At 47.1% G+C, this 14,834-nt stretch overlaps 1 protein-coding gene across 2 annotated transcripts in view; it reads right to left on the bottom strand.

Moving 5' to 3' along the window:
- Window positions 1–3,463: 3,463 nt before the first annotated feature.
- Window positions 3,464–14,834, bottom strand: part of ADA2 (adenosine deaminase 2) — a 28,423-nt gene continuing 17,052 nt past the window's right edge. For both annotated transcript variants that reach the window (XM_028121079.2, XM_028121078.2), the window contains exons 5-10: window positions 12,982–13,109; window positions 11,175–11,265; window positions 9,910–10,018; window positions 6,594–6,751; window positions 5,161–5,363; window positions 3,464–4,925 (exon numbers count right to left, since the gene is read on the bottom strand). In XM_028121079.2, coding sequence (XP_027976880.1) covers window positions 4,802–4,925; window positions 5,161–5,363; window positions 6,594–6,751; window positions 9,910–10,018; window positions 11,175–11,265; window positions 12,982–13,109 — 813 coding nt within the window. In that variant the 3' untranslated portion in view covers window positions 3,464–4,801. The remainder of the gene's footprint in view (window positions 4,926–5,160; window positions 5,364–6,593; window positions 6,752–9,909; window positions 10,019–11,174; window positions 11,266–12,981; window positions 13,110–14,834) is intronic.

Genomic DNA, 14,834 nt, shown 5'->3' with positions numbered 1-14,834 from the left:
TATAAACATATGTGTGTATTTTAATACATACTGTTAATAAGCAAAAATTCAACTGAGTAAATATGAAGATCTAATTGGCTTTATTAAGTGATTCACAGAATCAGGCAGCATCCCATCTAGCAAGTAGAGGGGAACTCTGAGAAGCTGTATAAAATGGAAGGTTTTTATAGGAAAGACAGTGGGGCAAGAAGTTATTAGCAAAAGAAAAGATCGGTCCAGGCAAGGTCATCTCCCCTTATGGTGAAGGGTATGGGCTCTTATTAGGTGGATTACCTCATCTTTGGGGGATGGAGAGGGCCCATGTGGTAGATCATCTCATTGGTACTGATTGGAAAATTCCTGACTGACCAGTTAAGACTTACATTTCTGAGGGAAGTTGAAACTGCAGTTAGGTTAGGTATTAAGCGCTGGTTTGGTAACTTGGCCTAAGTGACACCATTTTGGGAGAGTGGATTTCTTTTTAACAATATAAATTATAGTTACATATGCACATATATAAATTATATTTATATTTATATACAGATATACAGAGAGAAGGTTATAGCAAATGTACAGACTCCCAGAATTTCCCCTTTCCCAAGATCAGCACATCTAATCAGCACATTTAATGCTCAGGTCAAGGTTTCTAAATATTCTCTACTAAAAGGAACCAAAGTTCTTTGGGAGAAGAGCTCATGTCCAGTATGAGACAAAGAAAGTACAAAATGAAGCTAGAATATTTAATTGTGTCAAAAAATAAGGAAGTTCTCAGGGGCGCCTGGGTGGCTCAGTCATTAAGCCTCTGCCTTCAGCTCAGGTCATGATCCCAGGGTCCTGGGATCGAGCCCCGCATTGGGCTCCCTGCTTGGCGGGAAGCCTGCTTCTTCCTCTCCCGCTCCCCCTGTTTGTGTTCCCTCTCACGCCGTCTCTCTCTCTCTGTCAAATAAATAAATATATAAAATACTTTGGGCGCCTGGGTGGCTCAGTTGGTTAAGCGACTGCCTTCAGCTCAGGTCATGAGCCTGGAGTCCCAGGATCGAGTCCTGCATCAGGCTCCCTGCTCAGCAGGGAGTCTGCTTCTCCCTCTGAGCCTCTCCTCTCTCAGGCTCTATCTCTCATTCTCTCTCTCAAATAAATAAATAAAATCTTTTAAAAAAAAGTAAGTTCTCAAAAAATTATAAGAATTTATCAGAGTCGGGGCACTTGGGTGGCCCAGTCGTTGGGCGTCTGCCTTCGGCTCAGGTCATGATCCCGGGGTCCTGGGAACAAGCCCCGCATCGAGCTCCTGGCTCAGCAGGAAGCCTCCTTCTCCCTCTCCCACTCCCCCTGCTTGTGTTCCCTCTCTCGCTGTGTCTCTCTCTGTCAAATAAATAAATAAAATCTTTAAAAAAAAGAATTTATCAGAGTCACAGGAGCCAGTTTAACAAAGTTCCCATGGCCAAATCTGGAACAGTGGGAGCATCTTAAAAGAAATAACCATAGCGTTCAAGTATAGTCCATTGAATAGAATCAGAATCCATGAACCCTAGTAATAGACAGAGCTTACGTTAAAAAAAAAGTTATAAAAAAAACTCGCACAAAGATCAATTGCAGACCACCTCCAGCAGGCCCTGATGCATGTGCCCCCAGATGTGATGCACTGAGAAGGACAAAGTGTCACTTCTGAGGCCTTCCTCCTGAAAATGTATAAATTGGAGTCTCTTCACAAGGAATCATTACACAGACCTGAAATAAAACATACTCTACCAAATAATTTTTTGTACTTTTCAAAAAGGTCAAGGTCACAAAAGACAAGGAAAGACTGAAGAACTGTTCCACAGTGAGAGACACAAGAGAGAGTATAACTAACTGCAATATGTGATCCTGGGTTGGGTTCTGGGACAGAAAAGAAATATGCCTGGAAGCGCCAGGGCCAGATGGTAGTATCTTATCAATGTTAATTTCCTGCTTTGGGTGGTTATACTGTGATTACACAGGAGAATGACACCGTCTTTTGTAAATGTGCACTGCGGTGTTTACGAGTAATGGGTCATAATGGTATCTTAAGTCTCAATTGGTTAGAAAAAATAGGATCTATTATGCAGACACTGAAAGAGATACAGATACATATATATATACAGAGAGAAGGGTATAGCAAATGTTGTAAAATGTCAATAATTGGGGAACCTAGACAAGGAGTATGTTAGAGTTCTTTGTACTATTCTTGCGACTTTTCTGAAGGTTTCACATTATTTCGAGATAAAAAGAAATATGTTCCATGGTTTTCCCTAAGGCTGGATCCCAAATTCTCACCTGCTGGGAAACAGGATGATTTGCATCTCCAACAACATTCCCTCAGTTTGAATTTTGAGAAGTCTCCCTGCTCTTCCCTGGGAGCTGTGCCAACTGATGAAAAGCTCCAGGACCCAGGAGGAGGGGGCTGGACCAGGGCATTCATCATGGGCCAGATAATGGGGACTTGTACAATAAGCCTGGCAATTCAGGGACTCTTCGTGTCCCTGGCCATTAGGATTTTCCAGACCAGACAATTCACCTGACAAAGAAGGAAAAAGCATTTAACCTTATTCCAATAAATAAATATAGACTACATAATTCAAATTACAAAATATGTTTTAACAGAAGGCTTTGCTTCAGATTTCCTTTAAATAAATAGCAAGGCCCCAGGTGCAGCATGATTTCATTTACAAAAATTCAATTAACACACAAGTTTTCCCAAAAAAACATATGCCAGGGTACCTTCTGGGAAGTCCTACAGGAGGAATAAGTGAAATCAGATTTAACGACTCAACTCCTGGCAGAAATATTACTTAGTTCCAAGGGGGCTACAACCTGTTTCCCAGATCTTCTTAACATCTGGTTCTGTTGATGTTTCTAGTTCTCTGCTAGGTCTCAGCCTATTGAACCAGGCATGAAGACAAGACTAGTAGCTGGTTTAGTTTGCCAAATCAGAGATCACACCAAGTCCGGGTCAGAGACCTTACACTCCTGGGAGACCCCTGTAGTCATGACAACTTGCTACAGAAGTCCATTCTGCTAAGTTCCATTTTCACCATTTATTAAATATAAGTCAGCTGAGTTGGGACCTATGTACCATCTCCTGGGATTGGCTAAGGCAATAAATCAAAGACTGTTCCATCTGGGTACCAGCCTGTGGTTGAGGACACGTAATCAGCAAGACTTTTTCCAGTGTCATGACCCAAACAGTGATAAACTACTAACGGAGAAGAGTGTTGGCTTCTGCCTTTGAGCTCAGGTGCAGGTGATGGGTGATGGATGAGAAGACACTTGAATCCACCTACAACTTCTAAGGAATTCTTTGATCCTCCTTCTCTTCCTTTAGTCAAGTAAAGACAGGGCTAGTTTCTTGCCTTCCTTTTCCTGAAGACCAGGCTAGGAGCCAGAATTGGATCATATGAGGTCTTTTCTTTGGGGAGACTCTGCTGTGTTCCCTCCTGCTTCAGCAACCAGCTCAATATTATATCCATTCATTTAACATATCTTTTATTGAGTACTGACTAGGTTTGGGGCATGGAGTTAGGCTCTGGGTTCACAGTGTACAGGAAACAATCATTAGTACCTGCCCACATGGATCTTACACTCTGGTGGAGGGAAACCATAAACAGAGAAATAAATATATAATTACAAATTATGATAAGAGTCATGAAGGAAAAAAGCAAGGTGCCATGAGAGATATTAACAGGTTAGGGGTCTAGGAAACTTCTGAGACAGTGACATTAAAGGTGAAACCTGAAGGGTAAACAGGAGTCAGTTAGACAAAAGTGGAAAGAAAGACTATCCCAGGCAGAGAGAATGAGAAAAAGACTCTGATGCAGCATAGAGTTTGGGATATTTGAGAAACAAAGGACCAGTGTGGCCAGAATCTGGTACACTAGAGGAGACCGGGGTAGAATGATGCTGGAAGGGATCCAGGTTAAAGAGGATGCTATATGCCCTGTTGAAACATTTGGGTTTTTCTAAGTGCACTGAGTCGTAAGCCATTAGTAACCTGATTTAATTTCTGAAAAGTCATTGCTCTGTGAAAAATGAAATGAAGAAGGCAAAGAGAAGAAAGGAGAGATCAGTTAGGAGGCTATTGTAACTCAGACAAGAAGTGATAGTGGCTTGAACTCAGCCAACAGCAATACAGATAGAGAGGCATGGAGGAGTCAAGATACATTTTGATGTAGGGAACAGGAGAGAGAGCAGTATCAAGAATTTCACTGAAAAATTCTACGTAGAGCAACTGGGTGGAATGGATGGAGATGCCATTTACCAAGATGAGAAAGATCAGGAAAAGGTTGAAAGGGAAGAGATTGAGAGTTCAGAATTGCACATAGTAGGTTTTGAGATTCCTGTGAACCTTCCAAATGAATAAATAAATTGGTAATCATCAGCAAATAAATGGTATTTAAAAGCAAAGGAGTGGATGAGACTACCTAGGAAAAGACTATAGAGTGAGAGAGAAAAGAAGAGGAGAGAAGCAGAGACATGAACAGAGGAAAGGCAAAACTAAGCCCTGAGGAAATGCAACACAGAGATCTGATAGAGAAGAGCATCTGGAAAAGGCACCCTGGAAGCAATGGCCAGAGAGAAAGGAGGAAACCAAAAGAGTTGATGTCACTGAGGTTGAGAGAAAAGGATATTTCAAAAAGATGACTTTGGTAGACTGTTTAAGTGTTTCTGAGAGGTCAAGCAATGTGGAGGCCATTGATGACCTCCATGAGGTTAGTTCTGATGAAGAAATGGAGGTAGCAACTACACTGAAGTGGGTTCAAGCATTACTGATGGAAGGTGAGAACAGCTTGCAGAGGAGAGCAGAGGACTAGGGTAATAAACGGCTAGCTTCTCCCTTTGGCCTCCTTGCCAGGTCGGCTACAAACATATTCCATCTCTCCTCCCAGGTTTTCATGGCAGCCTTTTTATCAATATCCAACAAGGTGCTGAACCTGCAGGAGAAAAGGCAACCAGGTCAGGAGAAAGGGTTGGGGAACAGGTGAGGGGATCTCAGATGCTTGCAGGGCACATTACTCCCCAGTCCAAGAGCAATAATGAAACTGAGGCGAGGTGGAGAAAACACACAGAAACCTTCCGGGCTTCTGCCCCAAAACTCTAAGAGAGATAAACACAAGTTGTGGGGTGGAAGAAGGAGTTGGGGATCTGGGAAGTACACAGGATACTCACTTGATAGAGTTCATGGCCAGCTGTTTGAGTGTCCTCAGATCGGCCGCCATTCCCCCAATGCCCATGAAGGCCTCATAGAAATCATAGGATAAGCCTCTGGCACCAAAGACAGCTGGGTCATCAGAGCTGATCACCATGGGGTACCCAGTGGCCATCAGAACAGCGGCAGGATGGTTTCTCAAGTCAGACACCAGTTTCAGAACCTGCCAATAAGAGGCAAAGGAGAAAGACAAACTTTGACCCATAAAAAGAGTTGTCATAAGAGAGGCAAGACCATGAGCATAACCAGCTCCTTAAAAAAAAAAAAAAAAAAAGATTTCATTTATTTATTTGACAGACAGAGACACAGCGAGAGAGGGAACACAAGCAGGGGGAGTGGGAGAGGGAGAAACAGGCTTCCTGTGGAGCAGGGAGCCCGATATGGGACTCGATCCCAGGACCCTGAGATCATGATCTGAGCTGAAGGCAGACACTTAACGACGGAGCCACACAGGTGCCCAACCAGCTCCTTTCTTATCCTCATCACCACTGAACATTAGGATGACTTCTGGGTACAACAGAGGAATAGAGCCAGTCCTGTGCTCTTCCTAATTTTCTCCAAGTTTCTTCACGACCACAAACATTTGGTCTCTCTCTTGGTCCAGCTCAGAGCAGCTCTCCTGAACACAGCAAGACAGGCAGGTGCACAAAGAACCCCAAGCATCTGTGGGAACAGCAGTATCCAATGGCCCCTCCCACTCCACTGGTCTTCCTCACTGTCCCTTTAGCTTTGTCTATTGCTTTGCCCCAAACTCTACCCCACTGGGGACCCTCACTGCTGCCTCATTGTTATGAATGGGTTAGGCAAGGGACCATTCCTGAATAATTACTAACGGGAACTCGACAGTGGAGGAATATAGAAAACAAGTGAACTAAAGAGCAAGAAATTATACAGGAGGGTGCCTGGGTGGCTCAGTAGTTAAGCATCTGCCTTCGGCTCAGGTCATGGTCCCAGGGTCCTGGGATCCAGCCCCGCATCGGGCTCCCTGCTGGGCGGGAAGCCTGCTTCTCCCCCTCCCACTCTCCTTGCTTGTGTTCCCTCTCTCGCTGTGTCTCTCTCTGTCAAATAAATAAAAAATCTTAAAAAAAAAAAAAAGAAATTATACAGGAAAAAAGTTTGGGAAATCAGAACAGAGGTTGAGGGCGCCTGGGTGGCTCAGTTGGTTAAGCAACTGCCTTCGGCTCAGGTCATGATCCTGGAGTCCCGGGATCGAGTCCCGCATCGGGCTCCCTGCTCGGCGAGGAGCCTGCTTCTCCTTCTAACCCTCTCCCCTCTCATGTACTCTCTCTCTCTCTCTTTCATTCTCACTCTCTCAAAATTAATAAATAAATAAATCTTAAAAAAAAAGAACAGAGGTTGAGATTGGAGGGTTGGTTGCATGGATCACACATACCTGGTTGGAGATGGGACAGACTTCTATGGGGATGTTCTTCTTCCAGGAGTCAGCCCAGACTGCTGGGTGTTTGGTCAAAGCAAATCCATGGCCAATCCTGGTAGAGTTCAGTAGTAGAGCATCCAGAAGGTTTCTGTCTATGGAAGTACCCTGCCAGTCTGGGGAAAAAGGGATAGTCTTCAATCAGATGGATCTGGCCCATAGACCATCCTCAGATAAAGGCTCCAGATCAAAGAACATTCACACACAAACATTCACACACATACACATTTTCCTTGTAACAATGCTAACGAAAGGTATGGCAAGACTTTATTTTATGTATGTATGTATGTAACAGATGAAGAAGTTGAAACTTATACAGGCTTTATAAATTGAAGGAACATTTTCAGTTAAGTAGTAAGACTGGGTTTCAAATCTTGGTCTATCTGACTCCACAGTCTATATTCTTTCTTTCCATTTTTTGTTTGTTTCCAGAGCTATTTTCTGGGAATTTTGTTTATTATTTTTACAATAGTGTGTTGCAAACTCTCTCAATATAATTACTTGTGTGTACTTACTCAGTTTATATCTTCAACAATATCAATTGTAACATCAATTGCAAGATCACAATGACCAGCACGAAGTGGTGGCAGATACTGTTGTTGCCTATTTACCAGCCACCCCCACTCTATCTTCCTTGCTGGCAGGATGTTCTTTGGAGGGTGAAAATAACAGGTCCTGACTCTCCCAGCTTCCTTTGCAGCTAGGATGGTCCTAATGCTGGCCTGGAAGGTTATTTGTGGGGAGCTCTTTGGCTTCCTTCCTGATAAAAGGAGATGCCCTGGAGGAAATATCTTGTCTTTTGCTTCACTGGATTGGTTATACCTGAATGTAATTTGACTACCTGACAACCAAATAAGGTGAAACCCTCGACTTGATGAGGACAGCAGAGGTCACTTACTATGTAAAATAATAGATGATCTTGGGGCACCTGGGTGGCTCAGTCACTTAAGTGTCTGCCTTCTGCTCAGGTTATGATCTAGGAGTCCTGGGACCAAGCCCCACATCGGGCTCCCTGCTCCGCAGGAAGCCTGCTTCTCCCTCTCCCATTCCCCCTGCTTGTATTCCCTCTCTCACTGTCTTTCTCTCTGTCAAATAAATAAATAAAATCTTAAAAAAAAAAAAAACTATTAAATGTGCGTATTCCATTCCTGGCAGCCAAAAGCATCCTAACTGATCTACATGTAAAGCATGAAAATTCCCTTTTCTGCTAGGAATAAAACCCCAGAATTCCCACTGCTGGTTAGGGTATGTGTTTCAGGTGGATTTTCACTGGTTTCCAATCTAGAACTTTCTTTTCAAAGATCTCTTCCTATTTATTTAAGATTTTATTTATTTATTTGAGAGGGAGAGTGAGCATGAGCAGGGGGAGGAACAGAGGGAGAGAGAGAAGCGGACTCCCTGCCCACTGAGCAGGGAGCCCGAGGCAGGACTCGATCCTGGGACTCCAGGATCATGACCTGAGCCAAAGGCAGACACTTAACTGACTGAGCCATCCAGGCACCCCAGATCTCTTCCTTTTTATTTTATTTAAAGATTTTATTTATTAGAGAGAGAGAGAGAACACACGAGCAGGGGAAGTGGCAGAGGGAGAGCGAGAAGCAGGCTCCTGCTGAGCGGGGAGCCCAAAATGAGGCTTGATCCCAGGACCCTGGGATCATGACCTGAGCTGAAGGCAGACGCTTAACCGATTGAGCCACCCAGGCACCCCTCTTCCTTTTTAAAAATAAGAACATGACTGTTGGGTATTAAATACCCAGCTCCTGGCAAAATCCTCTCCTAGGGCCATACATCTGAGAATGTGGTTAGATCCTGTTACAGTGTTTCATACTGTTGAAATGATTTCACACAGGTAAGTATGATTTTCCCCACTAGACCACAAGGTCTTCAAGGTTAACAACCCCTACCCCCTTAATCCCATCCCCCAAAAACAATTCTTCAAATCTCCTAGAACAACTTTGATCTAAACTGGACCCAAAATGACTTGAAATGTCAGGAAAAAAGAGATTAATGTACACAGACCCTTCCTCTGAGAGATGGTTTGAACCTGGTTGTGAAATTCAAGCCCCCACTGCTCTTCACTGATCTCCTTGGTCTTCTAAGGATGACAGGTGCCTAAGGTACTCAGACACCTGGTGGGATGCAGCAGCAAGCTTTCTTCCTGGTATCTTCATTTTGACCTGAAATTGCAGCCATGATCTGGGACTCCTTTTGCTTAAGGTTTACACATTTTAAGGACTGTAATATGAGAAGGTCTGAGAGATGACCCATGAGCCTGTGGAGTGAGCTTTGGGGAACAAAGATGTGGCTAGGCTAATGGCATTTCAGAAACAATAGCTGCGGGTCTGCTTGAGCTGGGTGGGGTCTCCTCTTCAGCACCTGGTGAGTGTGGACAGAGCCTCCTAGCTGTTAGAGCAGTCCTGGTTCTAGCCCCTCTTCTGCCACTTAACCCGTGTATGACTTTGGACAGGTGAATTAATCTCTTAAGTACAATTTGCTCATTATAAAATGGAGATCATCAGAAAGGGCTCAAATTCAAGCTCCACTAATGACTAGCTCCTTGCCCTTGGACTAACCACTCTATGTTTGGAGACTCGGGCTCTTCAACTATAAGATGGGAAGAAGGGCACCTGGGTGGCTCAGTTGGGTAAGCATCCAACTCTTGATTTCAGCCCAGGTCATGATCTCAGGGTCTTGAGATTGAGCCTGGTGTCCAGCTCCACATTCAGCGGGGAGTCAACTTGAGATTCTCTCTCCCTCTGCCCCTCCCGCCAAATAAATAAATAAATCTTTTAAATAAAATAAAGTAGGGATAAAAACACCTTCCTAGCAGGACTAGGGTGAGAATTAGAAATAACATATGTGGGGTGCCTGGATGGCTCAGCAGGTTAAGCGTCTGCCTTTGGCTCAGGTCATGATCCCAGGGTCCTGGGATGGAGCCCCACGTCAGGCTCCCTGCTCTGCAGGGGGTTTGCTTCTCCCTCTCCCTCTCCCTCTGCCTGCTGTTCTCCCTGCTTGTGCTCTCTCTCTGTCAAACAGATAAATGAAATCTTTAAAAAGAAAAAGAAAAGAAAGAAATATGTAAAGTGCCAGATACTGTTATTATCATTGTTATTCCTTCTCCAAGGGTTGCCATCAGGATTAAGTGAAATAATGCCATAAAAGGACTATCAACAGTTTCAATACTGCCCCAGGATCCTATCAGCTCTCTTGAATGATGAGGAGGAGCCCTCCTATCGATCACCTCCTCTGTCCTGCTTGTCTCCATATGGCTCACCTGTCTCTCCAGCATGGAAAAAGTAAGGCAGTTTAACGCCATGCAAGGTGGGAATCATCAAAGCCTCCCTGTAGTCATACAAGGAGTGACCAGTGTCCTCACGCCCCACCTGCAGGACACAGAAGAGAGGATATGGAGCCATCTGCTTTGTCCATGCCTCAGCTGTCACTACAACAAAATTATGCTTTTCAAACTAAACCACACATACCCCCAGGGCTTTGTAGCTGTGTGCCAAGAGTAAGAGTGCCTTAGGATAAAAAGGTACCTCCTTCAGAATGCCTATTTTAATTTGTTGGGGGTGGGGGGCAGACAATGACACATTTTTATTATAAGCCAAATATGGATATTCAATGTAGTAGAATGGAGTGCAGGCTTGAAAGAGAGTTGGAGCTGTGAGTAGATCCCTTTGAACAACTGCCTATCCCCCTTCCAACCCCAATTTCCCTCGGGACTTGTCCATTACAGTCCTTGTAGGGACTGTTCTGGAAGCTCTATACTAGAGGCGCTCCTTCTCAGCCCCCTTTGTCAGTGCTGCACACAGACAGAAAAGGTGGGATGAGGGGGCCTTCTGCCCCTTTCAGGAGAGGCCAGACCCTTTGAGCAACCCCCAGGGATCCTAGGAGGGCATCCCAGGTGCAAACCAAATGAGTCTTTGAAATCTACTCCTTTGAGCTCTGGATGGTCTGAAAATAAGAGCTTAAGCACAGACTCAGGTAAAATGTACAGATTCTATAAAAGGAAGTCAGGAGTGCCTTTCAGCCAGTTAGTTCAAATTAATTTAGCTTCCTTAATGCGATTGATGAGCTGTCATCTGGGAAGTGTGCCCTGGCTGGCTTTGATTTGGTGGAGGGGGCAGGGGACAGTTTTGCCCAGGATTAGCCCCATCTCTGCTTCCAGGACACACAACCCCCACCCCCACCCCCACCCCCCGCCGCCGTGTGCTACAGTTTTAAGAGCCAGCTGTGGGTGGGCATCGTGGGCTAGAAAGAGGGCGGAGGGCAGGGGAATGGGAGTAAGCCCACCATTACTGCCCAACCTCCTTGAATTCTCCTTATTCTGAACTCCCCCTTTCAGCCTTCTGGCCCTTTCTGCGCCCCTTTCTCTTATGACTGCTATCCTCCTGCAGGCCCCCAGAGAAGGCCACTGCTAAACCCTGGCCAGGCCAGCGCCTCTGCAGAGGGTTTCCGTGGGAGCCGCCAAGGCCTTCAGGAGGAGCTGCCTGGGGGACCCCGCTCTCAGACAGCTTCGTCGTGCACAATCATTACCAGGTCAAACCCCGCCACCATCCTGGGGAACATGGCTCGAAGCATCATGGCTGTTTGGACGGATTTCACGATGAAGGACACATTTTTTATTCTGCGAGAGAGACAGAGAGAAGCAGGGATGACAGCGTGACTTGGTGTCGGTGGTGCTGTGTACCCTGGAGTGGCTCCACCAGCACCTGGGGCCAGGCCAGGGTCCTCAGCAGCCCCTCCCCACTGCCCACGTGACCCTAGCCTGCCCAGGCTCTTTTGATCCCTACCAGTGGCTACATCTGTGAGCTGTTTCGCCCAAATCCAACCCTATTGAGGACTCTGGCTGGCTCCAGAAGGACCCACAGCGTCTGAAAACAAGTGAGGAAGGGAGACCCATGGGATACGCATCATTTATCTACATGTGGATGAAGCAAAGAGGCCTCGTCCAAAACTTGCCCTGCATCCCTGAGAAGGTGGCTCCCGGAAGTGGGTGCAGGACAGAGCCCGGCTCTCTGGTCACTGGGCACCTAGGGAATGCAGCAGATCACCCAGGTCGCTGTCAGGTCAGCTGGGCCTGGCAACGCTATGTCCTCTGCCCCCCATTCAATCAACAAGGCTCTGGGCACTCCAGAAACCATACAAGCGAGCTGTCTTCTCTCCGCACCCTCTCTGTTCAAGTCCAGGATAGGGATGAGGAAACAGCATGACAACAGAAGCACCAAAGGGAAAAGTCTGCTACAACTCTGTGACAGGACAAAGGTCTTTGCACAGCAGCTGGCTCACTGTTCCTCAGTTCTGGGGGCCTAAATTTCTCCTGCCCCCTTCCCCCATACCACTCCCTCTCCTGCAGAGCTCCAAGGGAACACAGAGCACTGACCAACTGCAGCCCAGCCTACACACCCTCCTGCCACTGACTCCCAGGGAGCCTCTCAGGGGAACCAGTGGGGCCCCAGCCTTCCAGCTCCATCCTGGCTGTGTAGAACATAGGGATGGACCCCTGCTCCTGTGGGGGCCCCCCCAAGCCCTCACAAGGAGGGAAGGGGATTCAGGGGTGATGGGGCGGGGAGGAGTCTGACTGCCCTCCGGAGTCCAGCCTCTAGGGTAGGCTGAGCAAATGAAGGAGCTGCCCGAGCCCTTCCCTCCGCCCTCCCCGCCGCCAAGCCCCGACTCAGTGTGATCCCCATCTGACTGCTGCCCCCGCATCTCCAGCCCTGTGGACGGGTCACAGGCCTTAGACTAGCTGCCCTTTGACAGGAGGAGAGAGCTGTCCTTTCATACAATCAGAAGGAAAATTAAGCCATAAAGTTTTCTGTGCTTGTTTGAGGGAAGAGTGGATCCTTGTTCACACTACCAGGTCCCACATACATGATCCTGTGGGGTGTCCACACACGGACTCTGAGATAGCTGTCACTCGGCCGGGTCACCAGTCAAGGCCTTGCACACAGCCATCCACAGCAGACATTAGGCAGAACCCCAGGGGCAAATTCAAACAAGGAAATGAGCCAGTTATCTGAACATACAGGCAAAAACATATCCATAACTGAGTCACCCAGGCCAACATGGGTCAGGGCCTAGAATTATCTGGAAATTTGCTACAGTTCTTCATTTTAGCTTAGTTGCAAAGATTGGAACTAGAAGTGACTTTAGAGGTAGATTTTGCACCCATGCGCGAATGTACCCGCTGAGCCCAGGGCTCTTTGGCCCTGGGGGTAGGTCTCTGATGCCAGCCTCTCAGCCTCCCTCTTTCTCCCTCTCTCTTCACCTCCTTTCCTAGTGGCTCTGCCTGCATCCCACCCATTCTCCTAAGTCCTGCAGCTTCAGCCATATTCTCTCTCACCTGTGATCCGAATAAATGAGTTTGATTCCAATAAACCCGGGATGCTCTTTTGCAAACAAAGAAGCCACTTCTCTGTAAGTCCTCACTGACCACTCTTGACTATGGATGGTCCCATTCAGTTCATACACCTGAGAAGGAAGCATGGTCATGATCAGATATCAGAGTTGAGTGAAACTTCATTCCCATTGCCAATAATCTCTAAAACCATGTTGGACTTTGCAATTTCTTTGCCCAATGACTTCAGCAGCCTCTGACACTTATCAGAAGTTCTAGTCCTATCTCGTATAATGCTCTTGAACACCACAAAGCTGGCTGTCTGCCTGTCTCATTCATTGCTGGGTCCCTGCACCTAGAACAGTGCCTGGCACATGGTAGACGCTCAATAGGTATTTGTGTAATGAGTGAAGAACAGTCAGCAGGGGAGAGGACCCACTTAAACGCCCCACTTTCCCACCCCTAGGTGGGATGTCCCCTGAGGTGGACATGGTTAGGGGCAGTGACAAGAGCCAGCAACGGACAGTGGCTAAGGCAAAGGAGAAGGAACGGGTATAAAGAAGTCCCCTCTTTGCAGGTTGGGTCACAACAAGCCCACCATGAGAGGCCAGAGGGTTGGAGTGGGCACGTCCTCTGCAGTTCCCTCTGCCCTCTCCTGTCACTGGGTCACCTCTCAGCCCTGCACAAAGTGGCAGTTCAGGCTCAGGACAGGATGTAGGAGTTTCCAAAGAGATTGTGGGGCAAGGGAGGATGGGAAGAAATGATATGCATAAGTTATTTCCATGAACATCATTTAAAAACCTGCCGTGTGCAAGGAACCAGGCTAGGCCCTGGAAGGGGTAGACAAATGCTAGTAAGACAAGATGCCTGCCCTTAAGGAGTTCCTGATTTAGCGGAGACAGGCTCTATTCATGTTTACGATATAAAGCAGGAAGAATTAAGTGCTAAACAGAGGTTTACAGGACCTCCAAGGAAAAGAGGGTTCCTTTTAACTGGATAGGGTCAGAGAAGCTTTCGGGGGGGGGAGGGAATGGCACTGAACCTGGGCCCGAGGAGGCTGCTCTGCGCCGGCCCCCCTGGCTAAAGCATTGCTAGTCCTGTGTAGGGAGCAGCGGCCCCACACAGAGCCAGAGCTGCAGGGTCAGGGAGCGGAGGCTGAAGGGCAGAGAGGCAGAATGGGAGCTGTGAGCTCTGTCACCACCTGAAGGAGAGAAATCCTTTTCCCTCCCTCGGGTCAGCTCTTATATCCTGGAGCTGGTTGGGTGCAGGAAGCTTCTCATTTCCCCGCCAGTCACTTGCGCGCTCTCACTGGCCCAGGGGGCCTCCCCTGTCCCTCCTAGCTGCACCCCGGAGGTGTTGCCTTGGGTCCCAGGGCAGCCTCCCCATCACCCTCTTCTCCTCAGGCCCACAGAGCACCCTCGTGGCTCTTTCACCTCTTGGGGTCCTGTTCTGCAGCCTGGGTTGGGGGAAGTGGGATGAATGGGCAGCTCTTTCCAGCCCCTTCTCTTGGGCCCATTGGCCTTGGCTCTTCAGTTTCCTTTGCTGCTGCCCTATTGAAGTCTAGCCTCTCATGCGATCCCCCATAAGGCTGCCTCAACCAACGGGGCTCAGTACTGGCAGGTGAGTCTTCCCTGATTGCTTGGCCCAGGAGTGGACATGCTCAGGCTTACTGAACGTTAAAGCTGCCAGAACTTTCCAGAGGAGAGAATCTTAGAAACTGCTAAGCTCAGTATCTAGTATAGTCAGTTATTATTATTATTATTTTTAGTGAAGGGGATTAGAACATGCCACCCTAAAATATGCTACTTTTGCATAAGGATTATTTTGAGTGGAAGGCAATTAAGCAGCAAACACCAGAC

The sequence above is a fragment of the Eumetopias jubatus genome, unplaced genomic scaffold (assembly GCF_037043125.1).
Source record: "Eumetopias jubatus isolate StellerSeaLion01/CBP00866 unplaced genomic scaffold, mEumJub1_p1.0 scaffold_8, whole genome shotgun sequence".
Lineage (NCBI taxonomy): Eukaryota > Metazoa > Chordata > Mammalia > Carnivora > Otariidae > Eumetopias > Eumetopias jubatus.
This window is presented reverse-complemented; position numbering and strand designations above follow the sequence as displayed.